Source organism: Pistacia vera, unplaced genomic scaffold, assembly GCF_008641045.1.
Source record: "Pistacia vera cultivar Batoury unplaced genomic scaffold, PisVer_v2 Contig406, whole genome shotgun sequence".
NCBI lineage: Eukaryota > Viridiplantae > Streptophyta > Magnoliopsida > Sapindales > Anacardiaceae > Pistacia > Pistacia vera.
This window is the reverse complement of record NW_022196231.1, coordinates 1,125,188-1,143,998: the sequence shown is the minus strand read 5'-3', so window position 1 is coordinate 1,143,998 and position 18,811 is coordinate 1,125,188. Positions and strand designations below refer to the sequence as shown.

Genomic DNA, 18,811 nt, shown 5'->3' with positions numbered 1-18,811 from the left:
AAACTTAGTGGGGCGCATTCTACCCTGTACCACCGCTAAGTAAGCAGTAGTTTTATGATGAGGGGCAGATGGCAAACGTTTTTGGTGGCTGCAGAAGAGCTTAAAATATACTGAATTTTTGCAAATTTTTTTGTAAATATTTATTGCAGAACATGGAGATCATCACAGGGCATAATGTTATTGTAATAATATGTATAGCACTTCATTTGATTTTATAGAATAAGCTTCCGATGAAGAGCCAGTTTCTGTTAGCCTCTTTATTTTTAACATGTTTTGAGCTGCCAGAGTTACTTGTAATAGATATTCTGGTAAACAAACTAATCCACTTTTGAGTATGTTACGAAAGAGTAAGCAACTTTTGAGTGTGAATACAGATGAACATTTTAACACCTGATTTAAATAAACAAACTAAATTAAACTGCACCGATAAATGAAACTTTGGAACTTGGTTTATTACTCCACATTGATAAGTTTCGGACCATGTTGGACAAACAAAACGTTGTCTCGACTCTCACTCCAATCTTTTCCTTTGTCTCCGTTAACCGACCAACGGAAAATGTCTCTCACTATTTCCAAAACTTCATGCGGTCGCGAATACAAAGTTAAGGACATCTCCCAAGCCGACTTCGGCAGACTCGAAATCCAGCTGGCGGAAGTGGAGATGTCCGGTCTCATGTCCTGTCGAGCCGAGTTCGGTCCAGCTCAGCCCTTTCAAGGAGCCCGCATCACCGGCTCCCTCCACATGACCATCCAAACCGCCGTTTTAATCGAAACGCTCACGGCGCTCGGCGCCGAGGTCCGTTGGTGCTCCTGCAACATATTCTCCACGCAGGACCACGCCGCGGCGGCCATAACACGTGACTCCGCGTCTGTCTTCGCGTGGAAAGGCGAGACTCTAGAAGAGTACTGGTGGTGCACGGAAAGGGCCTTGGACTGGGGGCCCGGTGGTGGGCCTGACTTAATCGTGGACGACGGAGGGGACGCCACGTTGCTTATTCATGAAGGTGTCAAGGTAGAAGAGGAATATCAGAAGACGGGGAAGCTGGTGGACCCGACGGTCAGTCACAACGCAGAGTTTAGAATCGTTTTGGAGATAATAAGAGAAGGTTTGTTGATCGACCCATGGAGATATCGGAAAATGAAGAAGAGATTAGTCGGTGTTTCTGAGGAGACCACTACAGGCGTCAAGAGATTGTATCAGATGCAAGCAAATGGAACCCTGTTGTTTCCCGCCATTAATGTTAACGATTCCGTCACCAAGAGCAAGGTAAAACTGTAGCTCATCTTGTTGTTTAAGCTCATTCGGATAGAATTCTTGTTTTTGGTTTTTGTTTCTAAGCCATTTGTGACGTTGATACAGTTTGATAACTTACATGGGTGCCGGCATTCACTCCCTGACGTAGTGATGAGAGCCACCGATGTGATGATAGCCGGTAAGATTGCAGTTGTGTGTGGATATGGAGATGTTGGAAAGGGCTGCGCCACTGCTCTCAAGGCAGCTGGTGCCCGCGTAATCGTGACAGAAATCGATCCAATTTGTGCTCTTCAAGCTCTCATGGAAGGCATTCAAGTCTTAACCCTGGAAGACGTCGTTTCAGAAGCTGACATTTTTGTTACCGCCACAGGGAACAAGGACATCATCATGATTCATCACATGAAACAAATGAAGAACAATGCAATGGTGGGTAACATGGGCCATTTCGATAACGAGATAGATATCCGCGGATTGGAAACTTACCCGGGTATTAAGCGAATCACGATTAAGCCACAGACTGACCGGTGGATCTTCCCGGAGACCAACAATGGTATCATTGTTCTTGCGGAGGGACATCATATGAATTTGGGATGTGCAACTGGACACCCCAGTTTTGTAATGTCGTGTCAGTTCACAAACCAGGTGATTGCGCAGATTGAGCTGTGGAAGGAGAGGGGAACGGGGAAATATGAGAAGAAGGTGTATGTTCTGCCTAAACATCTTGCTGAGAAAGTTGCTGCACTTCATGTGGGAAAGCTTGGTGCTAAACTTACGAAGCTTACTTCTGAACAAGCTACTTATATTAGTGTTTCTGTTGAAGGTCCTTACAAGCCTCCTCACTATCGCTATTAGTTTGCAGAGGGCGTTATTTCTTGTGTTTGTTAACTTAAAACTTGCCGATGGTATCCATTCACATTCACTAAATAGAGGATTTGGATTTTGGCGTTCTAATCTCTTTTTCTCTTGTCCTTAATAGGCTTTAACGTTGAAACCTTTTTGTCAATAATGGTAATCTTGAGTCCCTCCTCCATCCTTAATAAGGATGGTCATTAGGGTATTTATCATGTCATAATGGTATTTATCATGTCATAAATTTAAATCTTAAAAAATTAGTTAAAGTGTACGTAAATTAACCTGAACACTTTCAGTAAAAAAAAGAAGAAAAAGTAATACTAATCCTATTCCTATCGAGTCTATTTTTATTTTTATTGTTACAAAACTATTGGAAATTAAACGACTTTCTATTATGGGAACGATTCTCACATCAAGTTTGATTATAATTTTGAACCAATAGTATATAATATATAATCTTTTTATGGTATTAATCTTATTATAGAGTGAACTGTGAAGAAACCAAAATCTCTGTTGTCTAAAAGGAAGTGCACTTACTATATTGTCATTTGAAATTCTATAAATTTTATGGAGAGAAGAGGTAGACAAGGACAATTTTGGAATATGATTATATAAATACATGTATAATTTGCCAAGGGTTTTTGGTGGTTCTCATCCATTTATCACAGTACTCTGTTTTCAGGCCCATTCTGCTAAACCTGTATCGTGGGCCTAAACCCACACCTGGATGGCTTAAAGGATCCAAAATACAACATCGGACCGTCGAAGTGGACGATCGACTAAATCAATTTGAAACTGTGAATCAGTACACACAGCAGGACAGGAGTTAAATTGAAAGCAGTCAGTGGAGGCTATCACGGATCGATAATGATCGACGACACCAAATCCATACGAGTTCTGTGCCCTAAGCTTCTGCTCACCAATTCGGGCCTCCAATGGCTTATCGGATCCCCTTTTTGCCCGTCACTCACTATCGTCTCCACCGTCACTTGCATCCACCACAACTCTTCTTCTCCTGATTACGACAAAGAGTCCGGTAAACTCTCTGTTTGCTTCCCCAGAAAATTTCGAAACTTTTAGAATTTTTTTTTTTTTGTAAATTCTCATGTTATTTTACTTAATTTGAGCAGATGATCTCCGTACGTTGCTCCCGAAAGGTTTTCACATAATCGGAGCATTAATCATAAAAAACTCTGACGTTGAGAAGAACGCAAGCGAGGCTGTTGATGCAGCTCGCAAATTGCAAAGAAATTTATCTGGTGAAGCAGAAGCAGGATTAGATGTTCCCGTAATGATTGCGGTAGTTGCGGATTTGGAGACTGGTGATAATAAATTTTTTGTTTCAAGATCAGAAAATTCTACTAACATTGAAACGGTTGAGTATGTTATATATGATGACAATCCCCATGAGTATGTTTGGGAGAGAGGTTGTTTAATTCTGTGCGAGCTTCCGCTTAAGTTGCCATTTTATTATCCAGTTAACAATCCGTCTGGTGAGTTTTTAAATATATTATAGCTTTCTTTGTAATTTGTTTGTAGGAGATATTCTAAGTTTGCATTTGTGAATAAATAAAGCAAAGCAATACAAGGATTTTCATGTAATTGGAGGTTTTCACTGTAAGGGGACTTCAGGAAAAGGAAGCAAAAAAAAAATTAACTAGTTAAAATAACAGCGGAATAAAGTGTATCGTGGACATCTAGTTGCTAGGAAGATTGCATGGGTATAAATCATCTGGATGCTGTGGCAATTATTAGATTAAAAGGCTTTGTTGAGTTGAGTGGACTTTTAACTGTTCAGTTCAGAGTTGGGGATGTATAGATTCATTAGTGTGTGTTGGTAATTTCTGCCCTTAAAAAAATTCTGTAATATGTTGTCTAATTTTTAAATATTTAATGACTTGGTACATTTTTGTCTCTCAGATGCGCAGAAAATTTATTTGCATGCAATTGAAGCAGTCATTGATAAGTTCAAAGATCCACAGATTGTTTATTTGGTAGAGGCATTAGGCCAAGCCTCTTCAGAATTACCTCAACCTGTCATTCTTCGTGGTAAAGATTTGGATTTTGGCACAAATCTTTCCAAAATGAAGCTTGTGGGTGAAGCTGCTGAAGATTTGGACAGAAAAGACTTATCATGTGCACACTTTTGTTTAAAAAGTAAATCAGCCCCCACAATCTTTTCTGCGGAGGTAAGAAATAGCATATGATATTTTGTGTTATGATAATTTTGCCTATGGGCCATAAGTGGGATTTAGAACACTTTTTTTTATTTTAAATAAACATTCATCTATGATACTGGATATAAGCTTTCATCATTTCTGAAAAGTTTTTTGGCTTAGAGTGCAGATATTATTCAAGTAAGTGTTCTGCATAATAGATCAGAAAAGTCTCCAATATCCACTGCACCCATTGCTGAATTTTATCCTGGTAGTTAATTAATGTTAAGATATTAATGTTTCTGTTTCTGGAAAATTGAGTTATTGTTTATATAAACTTCAGAGGAACTTTAAAACTCAATTAAATGGGAATCAATCTTTGTGATGTCAGCTTCAGAAGATGCCAGACTTTTGGTTGTGGATTTTAAGCTAGAAGTGCTTTGTTATGCAGCCAAGAGTCTTCCGCTGATGGATGCCATTTCTATGTTAGTTTTCCCTGGTTTAGTCGATCAACTAAATTCAATGACGAAGGCAGTCATGCCCTGCCTCTTAACTCAACATCCTCAGGTATATGAAAGTTTACAACTGTGTTCATATTGCCAATTTGCTGTCTATAAGTAGACACCTATGCTGAACACATATGGTTCTTTTCTGCTATAACTTCAATGTTCTTGGCTATGGAATTGACAGAGTTAAATATATGTGCTGTTATCCTAACAATTCTGGTTATCCTTTAATAATCAGAAAATATAAGTAGCTTGTTGACAATGCCTTCTGCTTTAATGGGACTCAGAAAAATGCTTAGAATAGTATAACTTACTGAAAACCATGCACACAGAGAGAGACTTGTTGTAAACATTTTACATATAGTTTGGGCTGTTAAAAGAAAGCTATAATTGTGTTGGTTGCCACATACTACTCATCTCAGGAAGGGAACTGAAAAGAATGTAAAAAATGCCACCAGAGTCTGAACCAAAACCAAATCCTTAGGTAAAAATAAGTTATGCATTACTCATTTGTTTTCTTTCCTGTGATAATTCTCACAAGGCATCATTCTTATATTTCAGGCATTTAATTTTGATTTACATGCATACCTTGATGTTTTATGTTCTAATAAGAACATAATTGTTCCCCTGGATATTATATCTAATGTATGTTCTTCAAGTAATTAGAAAATTTATTTTATTTACAGCTTCGTCCATTCCACTTTAGTCTTCCTGGATTATTGCATCCGATCACTGTTGTCTATGAACTTAATTATGGAGAGACAGAAATGAAGCAAGGTAATCATTTTGGTTGAAATTTCTCTGCCTTTTCTCTTCAAGTAGCATAACCATGAGCCAGAGTTTTCATCATTTTGTTTTTATTGCTGAGTGGTTAATAAAATTTTTCTCCTCCCTTTCCAGTAATAAGAAAATTTTGTGGTTGGATAAATAAAGTATTCCCAAACTTTCATATATAGAGCAAATGGATTACCTCCTCTCAGGACATTTCTGACACTAATAATTTTAGATAGGAACCAACTACTTAAGTGTTGTGATTTGATTTACTCTTAGTAATTGATCAATATAATAACTTGAATTCTAAACCTCTGTGTTTCTGCAGTTGATGTAAGAAAATCCCTACACTTAAGGCTGGGATTGCCTTTTGATCGTCCTCTCATGAGAATTGCTAATGCCCTGGATTTGTCTAATACTAAGGATGGTTCAAGGAGCAATTCATTAAGAAAGGGTAATTCTTCCATCTTTATATATGCAGTGCTCTGTGTAGACATTAAGCTTTTTCTCTGTCTGTGTTTCTTTTGGCCTTGTGCTTATCTAACTTTGTTTTAAATTCCTATGGCAATATCAGGTTCTTCCTTGCTTAAAGATGTACATATTGGAATCCCGAGTAGTGGAGGTAGTGGTTACTAATATTTTTTGTCTTTTTGTTCCTCTTAACTATTGTTCATTGAAATTGTGAATTTTTTTTTTTCAGTCTCAGGGGGCCTTGTCTCTCTGGTTCAAGGTTCTTATGAGTACTACCATTATCTTCAAGATGGCTTTGATGACTCGGTATTGGTTTTTCTTTGTCTCTCCATTTAAATTAACTTCTAACATCTTTTCTTATTTGTCGCAGCTTCTGTATTTAATGAATTATTAGGTTTCTCCTATTTTGCAAAACATTGAGGGTTACTTCTATCTGTCTAATCTTGTATTAGCTTTGGCATCTAAATCCTTTTACTTTTGTACTCCTTTATATGGGGTTTGAAGGACTTCTTCTTGTAGAAGTTGACTACTTTTTTGTAATTTTTAACTGATATATGTTTTACTTAGAAATTGAGCTTTGTAATTGCTTGTGAAGTTTTCCTTCCTGTAATCGTTATTTGTATTTGCAGCTCTATTACTGATTCATTTATATATCATTTGCTAGGGCTGGGGTTGTGCTTACCGATCTCTACAGACTATCATTTCGTGGTTCAAGCTCCAACATTACACATCCATAGATGTTCCTTCACATAGGTATGAAAAGGTCACTGCCTACAGAGTGCTGATGTCTTTTCAACATATGATTTTCAAGTCTTCAAATCCGACTGTTACAAAAATATGATTCAATATGATTCCATATGATACAGATAAATTATATTTGAATCTTCTCTTCCATTTCCCTATGCCTTGTTATGATTTTATTCTAGTTGCAAATTATTAAGGAAAAAATACCTCCTTGTTTCAATGTCATGTGATTTGATCAGACAAATGCATTTTTCAGGGAAATACAGCAGTCACTTGTAGAGATTGGCGATAAGGATCCTTCTTTTATAGGTTCACGTGAATGGATTGGTGCCATTGAATTGAGCTTTGTTTTAGACAAACTTCTGGGTGTAAGTATGGCATTCAATTACTGATTAAAATTAAATATGCTATTGTCTCAGTCATGTGCATAGTCCTGCTATAAAGTGCAGATATTTAATTTTCGCATATGCTTATCTGGCAATCCGACTCGCTTCATTGAGCAGGTTAGTTGTAAAATCATAAACGTGAGGTCTGGAGCTGAGCTTCCTGAAAAATGTCGAGAGCTGGCCTTGCACTTTGAGACTCAAGGAACACCGATTATGATTGGTGAGTTGGACAAATAATTTTTTTTGTTTTTAACTATTATTTACCTTGTATTTGTTGCTTTCTCAAATAAAGATAATGAACTTGAGATCTAAAATTATATGTTGTAGTGGGTATGCTATGCCATATTATTTGCTGAATGGGAAATGTATTGTGCTTCTGATGTATACAGGTGGTGGTGTTCTTGCATATACTCTATTGGGAATTGATTTCAATGAAGCAAGTGGAGGTTGTGCATTTCTCATACTTGATCCACACTATACAGGGAACGACGAGCACAAGAAAATTGTAAATGGAGGATGGTGTGGGTGGAAGAAAGCAGTTGATAGCAAGGGAAAGAATTTCTTCTTACATGATAAATTCTATAATCTTCTGCTTCCACAGAGGCCCAATATGGTATAGTTAGATTCTTAGGTTAGAATTGCTTCAAGTTGAAAGGTTATTTTTTTGAGTTGGTTTCATGTATTGTAGAGTGTAGACATTTATCTTCTTTCAAATATCGGGGGAATCAAATTTCAGCTTACGTCCATATTGCTTGTTCAGTTTCTTGACATTTGCTACGGCTCTCTGATAAAGAACCCATTTGAAGGGATTTGTTGAACTTGCTAAATATTATTACCATAAGTTTTCAATCAACTTACATTAAGTTTCAAGCTTCAATCCAACTTTTTACTTGCTAGGGCCTAGGTGCATATTATTGTAGTGTTTTTGCTTTTAGAAATGAAAATTAGAGTTAAGAGGTTTAATAGGGACTTTTGGATGTATTACTTAAGAGGTCTTGAGTTTGAGTCTCTCTTCGGTTGTTAATAAGGATAATCATTGGAGTTTTTACCCAGTCGATGGTTTCAGGATCTGAGGAGATTAGTTGAGGTGCGTGTAAGTTGACCTGAACACTCCAATCATTGAAAAAAAAAAAAAAAAAAAAATTATGACTTTGGTGGTATTCCACCATCAAAGTTTATCAACTTGCATTATTAGGGCTGCTAAATGCAGTTTACATGTGTCTCTTAGATTAGTGCTAACTTGCTCTAAATTATCTATTGGTTTTAGTTGTCTCATGTGAGGTGGTTTGTAGCCTATAAAAGGCCTTGTAAAATTCATTCATTACGTTTCCAGTTAGGGCAAAGATAATATCACATATAAACAATTAAGCCCTATATGTCTCATTTCTCTTACTTGAATCCATCTTTCTTTTATTTTGCCAACTCAAACTCCTTGTTGTGCATTGTTATTATATATCACCTTATAAGCATGTGAAGCTTCTGTAACTTTCATTATTTGTTTAATTTTTGACATATTATAACTATCCTTATAAGTATGCTATGTGATTTCCATTGTTAAATTTGATCTTCCATGTCGGAAAACAATGTTATTTTTTGTTGATTTATTTATTTTTAAAGTTGTAATTTCTACTAAATATTTGCAACCTGAAGTTACAAAGATGAAGTAACTTATGAACTAGAAGTTATAAATAAACCTCAAAGATCAAAGAAGCAGAACCTGAAGTTCTGATTCAGAATATAAATTTGAAGTTTATGAAGTACTGAAACCAAAACCTAAAGTTTTGAGTCTACAACATAATTGGAATAAAGGCATGAAGCCATGAGAACTCTAAAATTAGAACTTGAAGATCTATATTTCAAATCTTTATATCAAAATTCGGAGTTCTGACTTTACATATGTAACTTATCGTCTTTTCTATTTCATTGCAATTTATCATTATTTTATTGCACTTTATATTTTAATGAATATTTTAATTTATGAATATTTGAGATACTATAATGCCTGTAATGTAAATTCCCAATCAATGTACTGCTAATCACACGCACAAACCCACAAAAACACACACAAAAAAAACAAGATCAAACCAATCACAAGAACACCAAATTTACTGTGGTTCACCTTTCATAATGAAAAGATTACATCCACGTTGAGCTCCAAGAATTTTTGGAGGCTCGCTGCACTAGGAATCAACTGTTATTACAGATTACAAAACACTCTCAAAGATTCACCCAACTATCAATCTTTAACCCAATCACTCAAATCTGAAATCTCTAGAGAATACTTGATCTAGTTTCTCTAAACCTGAAGAAAACACTATCTTCACCCTAAGATTATACAGATTCTCAACCCAAAAGCTTGACTACAAACTAACAATGATAAGAGCAAAAATTAATCTGTCGTGAAAAGAGAGAGGAGCAGAAGAGATAAGTTTCTGCGCAAAAGACTCCCTTTATATATGTTGACCTCAAGAGCTAATCCTGGCCGTTGGATCTTCTTCATTTCAGTGGCTATGATCTGTTCTCATTTGCAGTGAAACGGCTGCGTTTTGATAAGTGAAATTTTGCAGAAACATTACAAAGGTTTTGCATTTCAGATATTAACAGCGTCATTATGCCATGCATCTAGAAGATGTGAATCCAGGAAAGAAAATCACTTATTCCTATAGAAAAAAAAAAAAAAAAAATCCTAACTTTCTTTCTACCACTTAAATTAAATTATGGGAATTGATTTTTTCAATAGGGAATATTACATGTACAAAGAACTTTACAAAGATTTTTTGTACAAAGTGATGTGGTAGAAGATGAATGGAAGAATGAATATGATGAGTTTGACATTTTGTAATCATTTTTCCATTCATCTTTTGCCACTTCATTTTGTACAAGAAATCTAGAGCTGGGCATTTAGGACCGTGTCCAAAAACCTGGCTAAAAAATTCGGTCCTACGAGAGGACTGGTCCTAGCAGGCGTGGTCCCAAAATCGAACCAAGCTTAAGGAGGAGGGCTCGGTCCCTCCATTAGGCCCTCCTCCAAGGCCCGTCCCAGGCCCAAACCCTTTTGGTTTATTTTTTTAGCCCTCTGAACAATTATTAAAACCCCCTATAATTTTGGTTAGGGGTTTAAATTTTTTTACAAAATGAAAAAAAAAAAAAAAAAAATTGCATCCCCCCCCTCCCCCTCCCCCTCCTTTCTCCCAATGCTACACTATAAAAATCCCCTAAATTTCTCATTTTTTCTACACCACTCAATCTCTCTACTCTCTACTCCAAATCTCCAATCAAATTCTCATTCAGTTTATATTTATATTTATAATTTATTCTTATTCTTATTTATTTATTTCTATTATTTAATTTTTTCTATTTTTCAATATCATCTCTTATTCATATTATTATTTAATTTTTTTTTCATTTTAATTATTTATTATTTTATCATAAATTCATAATGGATTCCCGAAATGATGCATTCGAAGGATTATCCCCAAATGAGTTTTACGTTCCATCCACCGAAGAAATGGAAGGGTTCGATCCATTTTCATCTTTTCCTCCAAAGGCAGCAACTGCAATTCAACAACCATATTCGGCCGGGACAAGGTGCAGTCAAACACAAGCAAGCTGCAACTCAACAGGCACGAGCGTGGCCCAACCCCCCCGATCGTCAAAGAGGGTCGTGTCTGATGTATAGCGACACTTCACCAAATCAAAACGGTCAAAGACAAATGGGGAGGGGGAAGAACCGTGTGGGGTACGTGTTAGGATTCATGCATTTTGGACATAGAAATGGTGTAAAATTGATGAACAAGATGATGGATGCAAGGTAGAAAACAAACACAACATCAATGGAAATTTTTTTTTTTCAAACAAAGAATAGTATATTACCTATTCCTTTGCTATTAAATACTTGATGTTGAAACTTGGAGTCTAGATTCTTTAAAAGAGAATGAAGAAACTCAAAATATAATCCACCTAAGCCAAAGATGAGAGAAAGCTGAGAGAGTAAGAGAGTGCCTTTTGTTTTCAATTGTTGCAAATTAAATGAAAATGATATAACACTTGGTATATATAGCATGGACAATTTAAAATTAATCTTGGGAAAGAGCATTTATGTCAAGTCCTTGGTTTTATGGTTAATTCATAATTAGCCCAATTTTAATCCTATTAATTATTCTAACTCTTTAGAATAAAACCAATGCACTTTTGTCTCCATCATTGAATCTAATTTAATAATAATATTTAATAAATCATTATTACCCTTGGTTAGTGCTAGCTATCCATAGATAATCATTTCTCATCGATACACTATTTCGGATGCAACTGTTTACGTCCGAACATCATTAATCCGATCAATGATATTTATTACTCTCTCTTCTTGAGCTTAGTTTTATGTGTGACCATTTTGGTTCACTGTGATCTAGCCGTGGGCATCAGATTTTGATATGTTTCATTATAACTCTTTATAATCGAAACTCCCACTGATTATGTTAGACGTTTAACAATGTTTCATAACCCCTCAACCACAATGAAGTGTATACTCCAATGAACCTATTCTGATCGTACGTACCATGTAGTAAAATCCCTTCGTTATCTAATCCCGATTAAGAATGGTTCATGGTATGTCAAAACCCTTAACTTAATCTTGAATCAAATTGTTAATCGATACAATGGAACGCGTTAACATGAAACTACTTTTCATCTGATATTCATTATACTCTGGCCAGAGATTTCCTTTTTCCAATGTTTATTGACATTCATCTGGGAACTCAAGATTGAACTATTTTGAGTTAACGAATCCCATCTTGACCATCACTTGTCCTCGCACATGAATAACATATGACCAAACCTGCTTATTACACAAGACATGACTAGTCTCGTGCTTATACACCATATGAACCATATGCATCCTATGTTGAATTCAATCGTGATGTCTCAAGTCTAAGGATCAGTGGTACACTAGGAGGATCCTATGATGCATCATTGACCACGTTCATGTGATTCATCGTAATCGGTCATTTTCGATAAATAGTTCACTTACCGTTTATCCATGCTGATGTCTTAGTGACATAACTCTTATAATCACCCACACTAATACCATCACATGATATTCAATGGAGACATTCAGCATGCCTACTATGCAATGTTATTGCCCAATTAACATTATTTGCATAGCGAATTCTTCGATGATCTGATCTTTTGAAGATCCCTGTCATCCAGACATTTCACATGCAATATTAATTATAATATAAATGAAGCAGTAAATCAACATGTGAAATAAGAACACTTTCTTTTATTCATAATACATTTACAAGATATAATGTCCTTAAACCAATAACACGATTGGTTCTTAGGGCATACACTAACATTATGTAATTTCTGTGGAACCATTATTGGCACTGAGAAAGGGACTTTGACGATGCGACGACACTTGGAGAAGAAGCATCCCCAAATAATGCAGCTGTCCAGTACATCTTCAACCGGATCAGGTAGGCAAATTCAAACTCAACTTAATTTTAATCCATAATCTTCATCTCTCTCAATATGGCACTACAATGCATATGTTGCACGAGAGGAAATAACAAGATTCATAGTTGCTACAAACTCTCACATTTGTTTATCTGAAAATCCTTATTTTATTCACATGATTAAGACTGCATTTTGTCCAGCATATACCCCGATTAGTAGAAGTACAAGTAGAAGAGATATACTAAAACTTTATAACAAAATAAATAATAAACTTAAAAACGAATTTCAAAATTTTAGGAATATGTCTATTGTACTTACATTAGACATATGGGCTTGTAGATCAAAAATAGATTTTTTAACTGTCACAATATATTTCTTAGATCATAGTTGGCGTTTACAACAAAAATTGATAGGTTTTAAACCATTATATGAAAAATATAGTGCTGATACTATTTATTTTACAATTCTTGAAGTTTTGCAAGAATTTGTATTAACTGATAGAGTTGTAGTGCTAACGCTTGATAATGCAGCTGCTAACACCACGTCAATCTCTTTATTTGAAAAGAGATTGGATCCGCGTGGTAAAGGCAATTTTTTTTCACCAGAGATGTGTTTGTCACATCATCAATTTGATTGTTAAAGTAGGTTTAGATGCTACACATTCGAAGATGGAGAGGGTGTGCGCAGCTATTAGATTTATCGTTGGCGGTAGCAACAAAAGATGGTAGAAGTATGTCAAATATTATAGGCAAGAGGACCCACCGGTTCGACCTTTGAAGTTATGTACGGACATGCCTATCCGTTGGAACTCCATCTACTTGATGTTGGAAAAAGTTTTGCCAATTGCAAGACAAATTACAGATTTCGTCAATCGGAAGAACCATCCAGAGGAAGTTATCAGCTATGATGATTGGGCGGTTTGTGAACTTTTTTATTCATTTCTTAAAATTTTTTATGATTCCACTAATACATTAAATGGTATTTATTATCCGACTACTAATTTAACGTTAGATATTTTACTTCAAATTTCTAAAACTTTTGCTAAATATAGATATAATGCCGTTTTAATGGAAATTGTTTTAAAGATGGAAGAAAAATATGATAAATATTGGTTAGTTATTCCATTCTTATATGGATTAGGCCTTGTTATTGATCCTATGTTTAAATTACACGTAGTTAAATGTATAATTACTGAGATAGGCCAGCATTTAGGAAATCATTATACGTCTTATTTGATTGACTTTAAGCAAAAATTGGAAAGCCTTTTTTCTTTATATCAGAACAGGTACAATGGAAGTGGAAGTGGAAGGTCCATGAGAGATGATCAGGACCCTGATGAAGACCTCCATCAAGGATCGAGCATGTGGACGTATATGGAACATGGCGAAAGTAGCACCTCCAGCTCGTACATACATGGACCAAATGAGCTGAATTGCTAGCTACAAATAGACATGTCCTACATGACAAAGAAGGAGAAACGTGAGATGGATGTGCTTCAATGATGGAACCAACATCAAAGTCTATTCCTCATTGTAGCCTAAATGACACGTGACATTTTCTTTGTGCCAGTTTCTACAATTGCATCCTAATCAGCATTTTCAACGAGTGGCCGGATTGTTGAAGACAGAAGATGCTCTTTAACCGATGAGATGATTGAAGTGATAACATGTTTACGGGATTGGACTCATGCAGAGAGAAGACTACAACAGCACCCTGAAGATCCCGAACTACTCGAACTCTTTAGGAACACATATTTTAATGATTTAAATATTGTTGACGATGAAGATGAATAATTTAATAAAAAAAATTATTTAATTGTTTATTTGTGAAGCGTGAATGTGTGATTATATGAATATTACATTTATGTTAAAATTAACCATTAATTTATTTATTATTTTTTAAAATTAATTAAACTTTTAAAAACTTGCTAATCTACCCCTAAAAATTACATGAACCTCCCTACAGAATTTCATTTCGCCCCTAAAATATAAAAAAAGATGGAGGGAAAAATGAAAATTTCCAAGCCCATAGGACCGATCCCTAGTGTCCTGAAATTGCTGTCTCAGGCCCATGAGCGACAGGTCCCAAACAGGCCCAGGCTTGGGCTCGCTTGGGATCGGTCCTTGACCAGCTCTAAAGAAATTTTTGTAAATTTCTTTGTACGTCTAGCCAGAGCTGGCCCACGGGGTAGGCTGGTGAGGCACTTGCCTAAGGCCCCAAAAAATAGGGCCAAAAAGGGCCCAAATTTTTTTTGTTGAATATATTACAAAAATAAAAATAATGTAGAATTTTTTATCCCAGTCGGCCTAAGGGTCCCAAAAAAAAAAAAAGGGTAAAAATGCCCAAATTTATTATAATTTTTACATTATTCCCACCCAAAGTTTGACGAAATGGTAAGTTTGTACCTCTAGTTTTATGTATTCCAATTTACACCCCTAAATCAGCATATTGAATTTCTTTTAACAATAAAAGATTAAAATGATCATTTATATGTCTCAAATTACTTACCTCTAATTCAATCTCACACATTAAATTTCTTTTAACAATGAAAGACTAAAGTATTAAAGCAATAAATTTTCAAGCTCCACAAATAAGAGATATTTTATATTAATTAGCAGAAACTAGTGAAGATCTTAAAACAAAAAGTGAAGCTATTTCTTTAATAACATATGAGATTGAAAATTTTGAATCTCTATTAGGTATGATTATTTGGTATGAAATGTTATTTACAGTTAATATGGTTAATAAATATTTACAATCTAAAAATATGGACATTGTTGTTACAATAGATCAATTGAAAGGTCTTGTTTCATTTTTTGAAAAATTTAGAGAAAATGGGTTTACATTTTCTATGATTTCTGTTAAAGAGATTGCAGAACAAATGAATATAGAATCAAAATTTCGAGAAAAACATACAATAAAGAGATAAAAACAATTTGATGAGAATGAAAACGAAGAGATGAATTGTCTTCTGAAAAATCTTTTAGAATAAATTATTTCATAAATTTAGTTGATTATGTCATTTCCTTACTTCAAAGTTGGTTTGAAAAATTTGAAATGTATAGTAATAATTTTGGTTTCCTTTATAATATAGAAAAGTTAAAATGACTTGATGATGATAATTTGAAGAAAAATTGTTTAAATCTTGAAAACATTTTAAAACATGACATGTGCTCTGATATTGATGGCTTAGATTTATATTTAGAATTAAAAGTTTTAAAAGAAATTATAAACAGGGAAATTAAAACACCACTTGAGATACTAGATTTTATAAAAAAATGTGAATTTCTTTCCAAATACATGGATAACTTATAGAATATTATAAATATTCTTGTTGCTGTAGCTTTAGCAGAAAGAAGTTTTTCAAAATTAAAGTTAATAAAATCTTATTTGCGTTCAAAAATGTCACAAGAAATATTAGGTAATTTGGATATATTATCAATTAAAAAAGATTTAGTTTTCAAACTTGAATACAAAAATTTAATTAGTGATTTTGCATCTCAAAAGGCAAGAAAAATAAATTTTAAATAATTTTTTTAATACATGCTTATATTATTAGAAGGCCCCCAAAGTAACTCTTGCCTAAGGTCACAAATGTTTTTGAGATGACCTTGCGTCTAACATTATTGTTTTCAATAATATAGAGCTTGTCAATCTATAGAAGACTGAAATAACTACTATTACTTCTCAGCTGAAATTGCATGGTTTATAATGATAATTAAATGGGTACGTTTTGAACTTGCTCTTGAAGTAGCAATATAGACTGCACCAATTTACAAATATTTGGAGATGCTGCATTGTCTCTTGATTATTGAATAATTAATTAATTAGGTAATACTACATTGACAAATGAATCTCACAAACTTTCTTTCATAAACCTAACTTGGCACTGAGTTGCCATTACCACGTTAACTCACGATTTTGACTAGACATGAGCGGTTGTTCCTTAGGGATGAACAACCGTTCATCATGTAAGGAACGACCATTCCCTAAGGGATGAACAACCATTCATCGTATAAGAAACAACAATTCCATGAGGAAGGAATGGTTGTTCTGTAGGAAGAATGGCCATTCCATCATATTATGGCGGTTCCTCCAGGTGGAATGACCCTATGGAATGGCAATGGCCGTTCATTGGAGTTGGAATGGTTGTTCCTCATCCAAGGCAAGGTCATTCCAACCAAGGAACGAGCATTCCTTATCTAAGGAATGACTATTCCTCCATTCATAATAGCCGTTCCCTCTAAGGAACAACCATTTCTTAGTTCTACTCGAAATCATTCTGCGATAGTTCTTATGAGAGCCACCAACTCAGGTGCCACATGGGGTTTGTCAAGAAAGTTTGTGAGATATGTTTGTCAACTTATCTTTATTCTATTGAATTTGCAAAAATTATAAATCATTGGCAATTGATTATGTCACCGTTCCCAAAAGTGAATGTTGACAAATTAATGGTCATATAATTTTAGCATCCATCATAAGTGGAGTGTTTACATGATTTTAAAGTCCTTGAAGAACAATATGATGGACACATGGAATTGATTAATGTTGGGAGCATGTTATATGGATTGGTGAAACATAAAATTCCTAGAAGAGGAAAAGATAAAGAGATATTGCAAACGAAAATCAAGGCTTCTGAAGAGGTCATATTTATAATTAGTGATAGTTATATTGGATATATTACCTTCAAAGAGGTAGATGAATATTCTATTGTTCTTATTATCAATTGAGAAAACAAGAATTTGTATTTGTTTTAACACACCATCCACAATTAGATTTATCGAGCCCCTAACGAGTGATCGATATTTTTACAGCATATTTTATAGATTTTGACGAGACAATATTCTCACAGCATATTTTATAGATTTTGACGAGACAATATTCTCACGTTTAGGAAAAAAGGTAAAACCTCCTTAAATAAGACATGAACTTTTATGGAAAGTGACATAATATGTCTCACTCGATACTCACACAACTTTATGTGAAATAAGTGTGAATGATAATACAACTTCAAAATATTGTTAATATAATGTGAAATGTATTTATAAATGCATAACAAAATCAGAGGTAAATACATCAGCGTGGATTATTATTCCAACTAAATATTGTGTTAAAGTGGCCACAAATAAATTATCTGTTGCATGCCAGAAGTGTGGAAGGCACACTAGATCCAAAGATGCTATTTCTTGTAAGAGAAAAATAAAGAATAAATTTAACACTGTTGTTATTAACAATAGTGCTCAAACTATAAATATAATCACATTATCTAACTTAACTACAAAAGAAATAATGATCCCTGAAGAGATAAAACCCCATAAGAGTCATGCCTTAGAAAAGCCATACCTCCCAAAAGAGACAAAAGCCATCGGAAGTGGCACATGCTCTAGAAGTAGCATACGATTATGATACCTTGTGTAACCAATTCCACATCAAAAACATATTAGGGAGGTCTTATACTTGTAAATGGGGGGAGTGCCTCCACCTAATAGGTTAGTCTTTTGGGTATAAAACTCATAGCCCATGACAAGTGGTATCAAAGTAGACCTGGTCCGTCTTTCGATGTCCTGCCAAGCACCCACGCAGAAGCGTTCACATGTGATTATGGCTTCACACGAGAGTGAGGTGGACGGGTAGGTAAGGGAGCCCCACCTGTAACGAGGGCGTCATAGGATTGGGTGGAGGAGAGTATAACCAATCCCACATCGAAAACATATTAGAGAGGTCTTTGGCTTATAAATTGAAGGAGTTCCTCCACCTAATAGGTTAGCTTTTTGGGTGTGAAACTCCAAGCCCGTGACATTTGAAGTGGCAAATGCCTAAGAAATGACGCATAGAATTGTTGCCCCAAAAGTGGCACATGTGCTAGAATTGACATACAAAATAATGAAATATTGAAACTTCTATAAATTTTGCATACAAGAGAGAAATGTGGAAATAAGTGGAACTGTAAAAGTATGATCATATGACAAATTCTTATTTGTTGTAGCTATCGAAATTATAAGTGATGGTTTTGAGTCACACACTGTCAATCAGTATAGACAGTGACATGATTGGTAGAAAAAAATCAATTCGACATGAATTGACTTCTCTAGCTAATTATAAAGTATTTGGATCTGCAATCCAAAGACTTGAAGACATCAAATCTGTGAAACACCAAAGGATTTTCACAAGAAAATAAAATAAGAAATTTAAAATGGCTAGAAATAAGGCTAGAGT

The 18,811-nt window shown here is 34.9% G+C and overlaps 2 protein-coding genes across 2 annotated transcripts; both read left to right on the top strand.

Moving 5' to 3' along the window:
• The first annotated feature begins 370 nt into the window (after window positions 1-370).
• LOC116142241 (adenosylhomocysteinase-like) lies at window positions 371-2,141 on the top strand. The gene is made up of 2 exons (XM_031427683.1): window positions 371-1,267; window positions 1,361-2,141. The coding sequence occupies exons 1-2, from the start codon at window positions 431-433 to the stop codon at window positions 2,105-2,107; spliced, it is 1,584 nt and encodes a 527-aa protein (XP_031283543.1). The 5' UTR covers window positions 371-430; the 3' UTR covers window positions 2,108-2,141.
• A 737-nt stretch (window positions 2,142-2,878) lies between these two features.
• LOC116142231 (probable Ufm1-specific protease) lies at window positions 2,879-8,011 on the top strand. The gene is made up of 13 exons (XM_031427665.1): window positions 2,879-3,143; window positions 3,238-3,600; window positions 4,028-4,296; window positions 4,447-4,534; window positions 4,655-4,830; window positions 5,456-5,546; window positions 5,869-5,994; window positions 6,115-6,162; window positions 6,241-6,317; window positions 6,676-6,764; window positions 7,012-7,123; window positions 7,259-7,361; window positions 7,531-8,011. Exons 1-13 carry the CDS (start codon window positions 2,975-2,977, stop codon window positions 7,758-7,760), a joined length of 1,941 nt encoding a protein of 646 aa, XP_031283525.1. The 5' UTR covers window positions 2,879-2,974; the 3' UTR covers window positions 7,761-8,011.
• Window positions 8,012-18,811: the final 10,800 nt, after the last annotated feature.

Coding starts and splice junctions, on each gene's coding strand:
- LOC116142241 (XM_031427683.1), top strand. CDS start 431: ATGAAACTTTGGAACTTGGTTTATTACTCCACATTGATAAGTTTCGGA. Junction 1,268..1,360: donor ATTCCGTCACCAAGAGCAAG/GTAAAACTGTAG, acceptor ACGTTGATACAG/TTTGATAACTTACATGGGTG.
- LOC116142231 (XM_031427665.1), top strand. CDS start 2,975: ATGATCGACGACACCAAATCCATACGAGTTCTGTGCCCTAAGCTTCTG. Junction 6,163..6,240: donor TGGAATCCCGAGTAGTGGAG/GTAGTGGTTACT, acceptor TTTTTTTTTCAG/TCTCAGGGGGCCTTGTCTCT. Junction 6,318..6,675: donor AAGATGGCTTTGATGACTCG/GTATTGGTTTTT, acceptor ATCATTTGCTAG/GGCTGGGGTTGTGCTTACCG.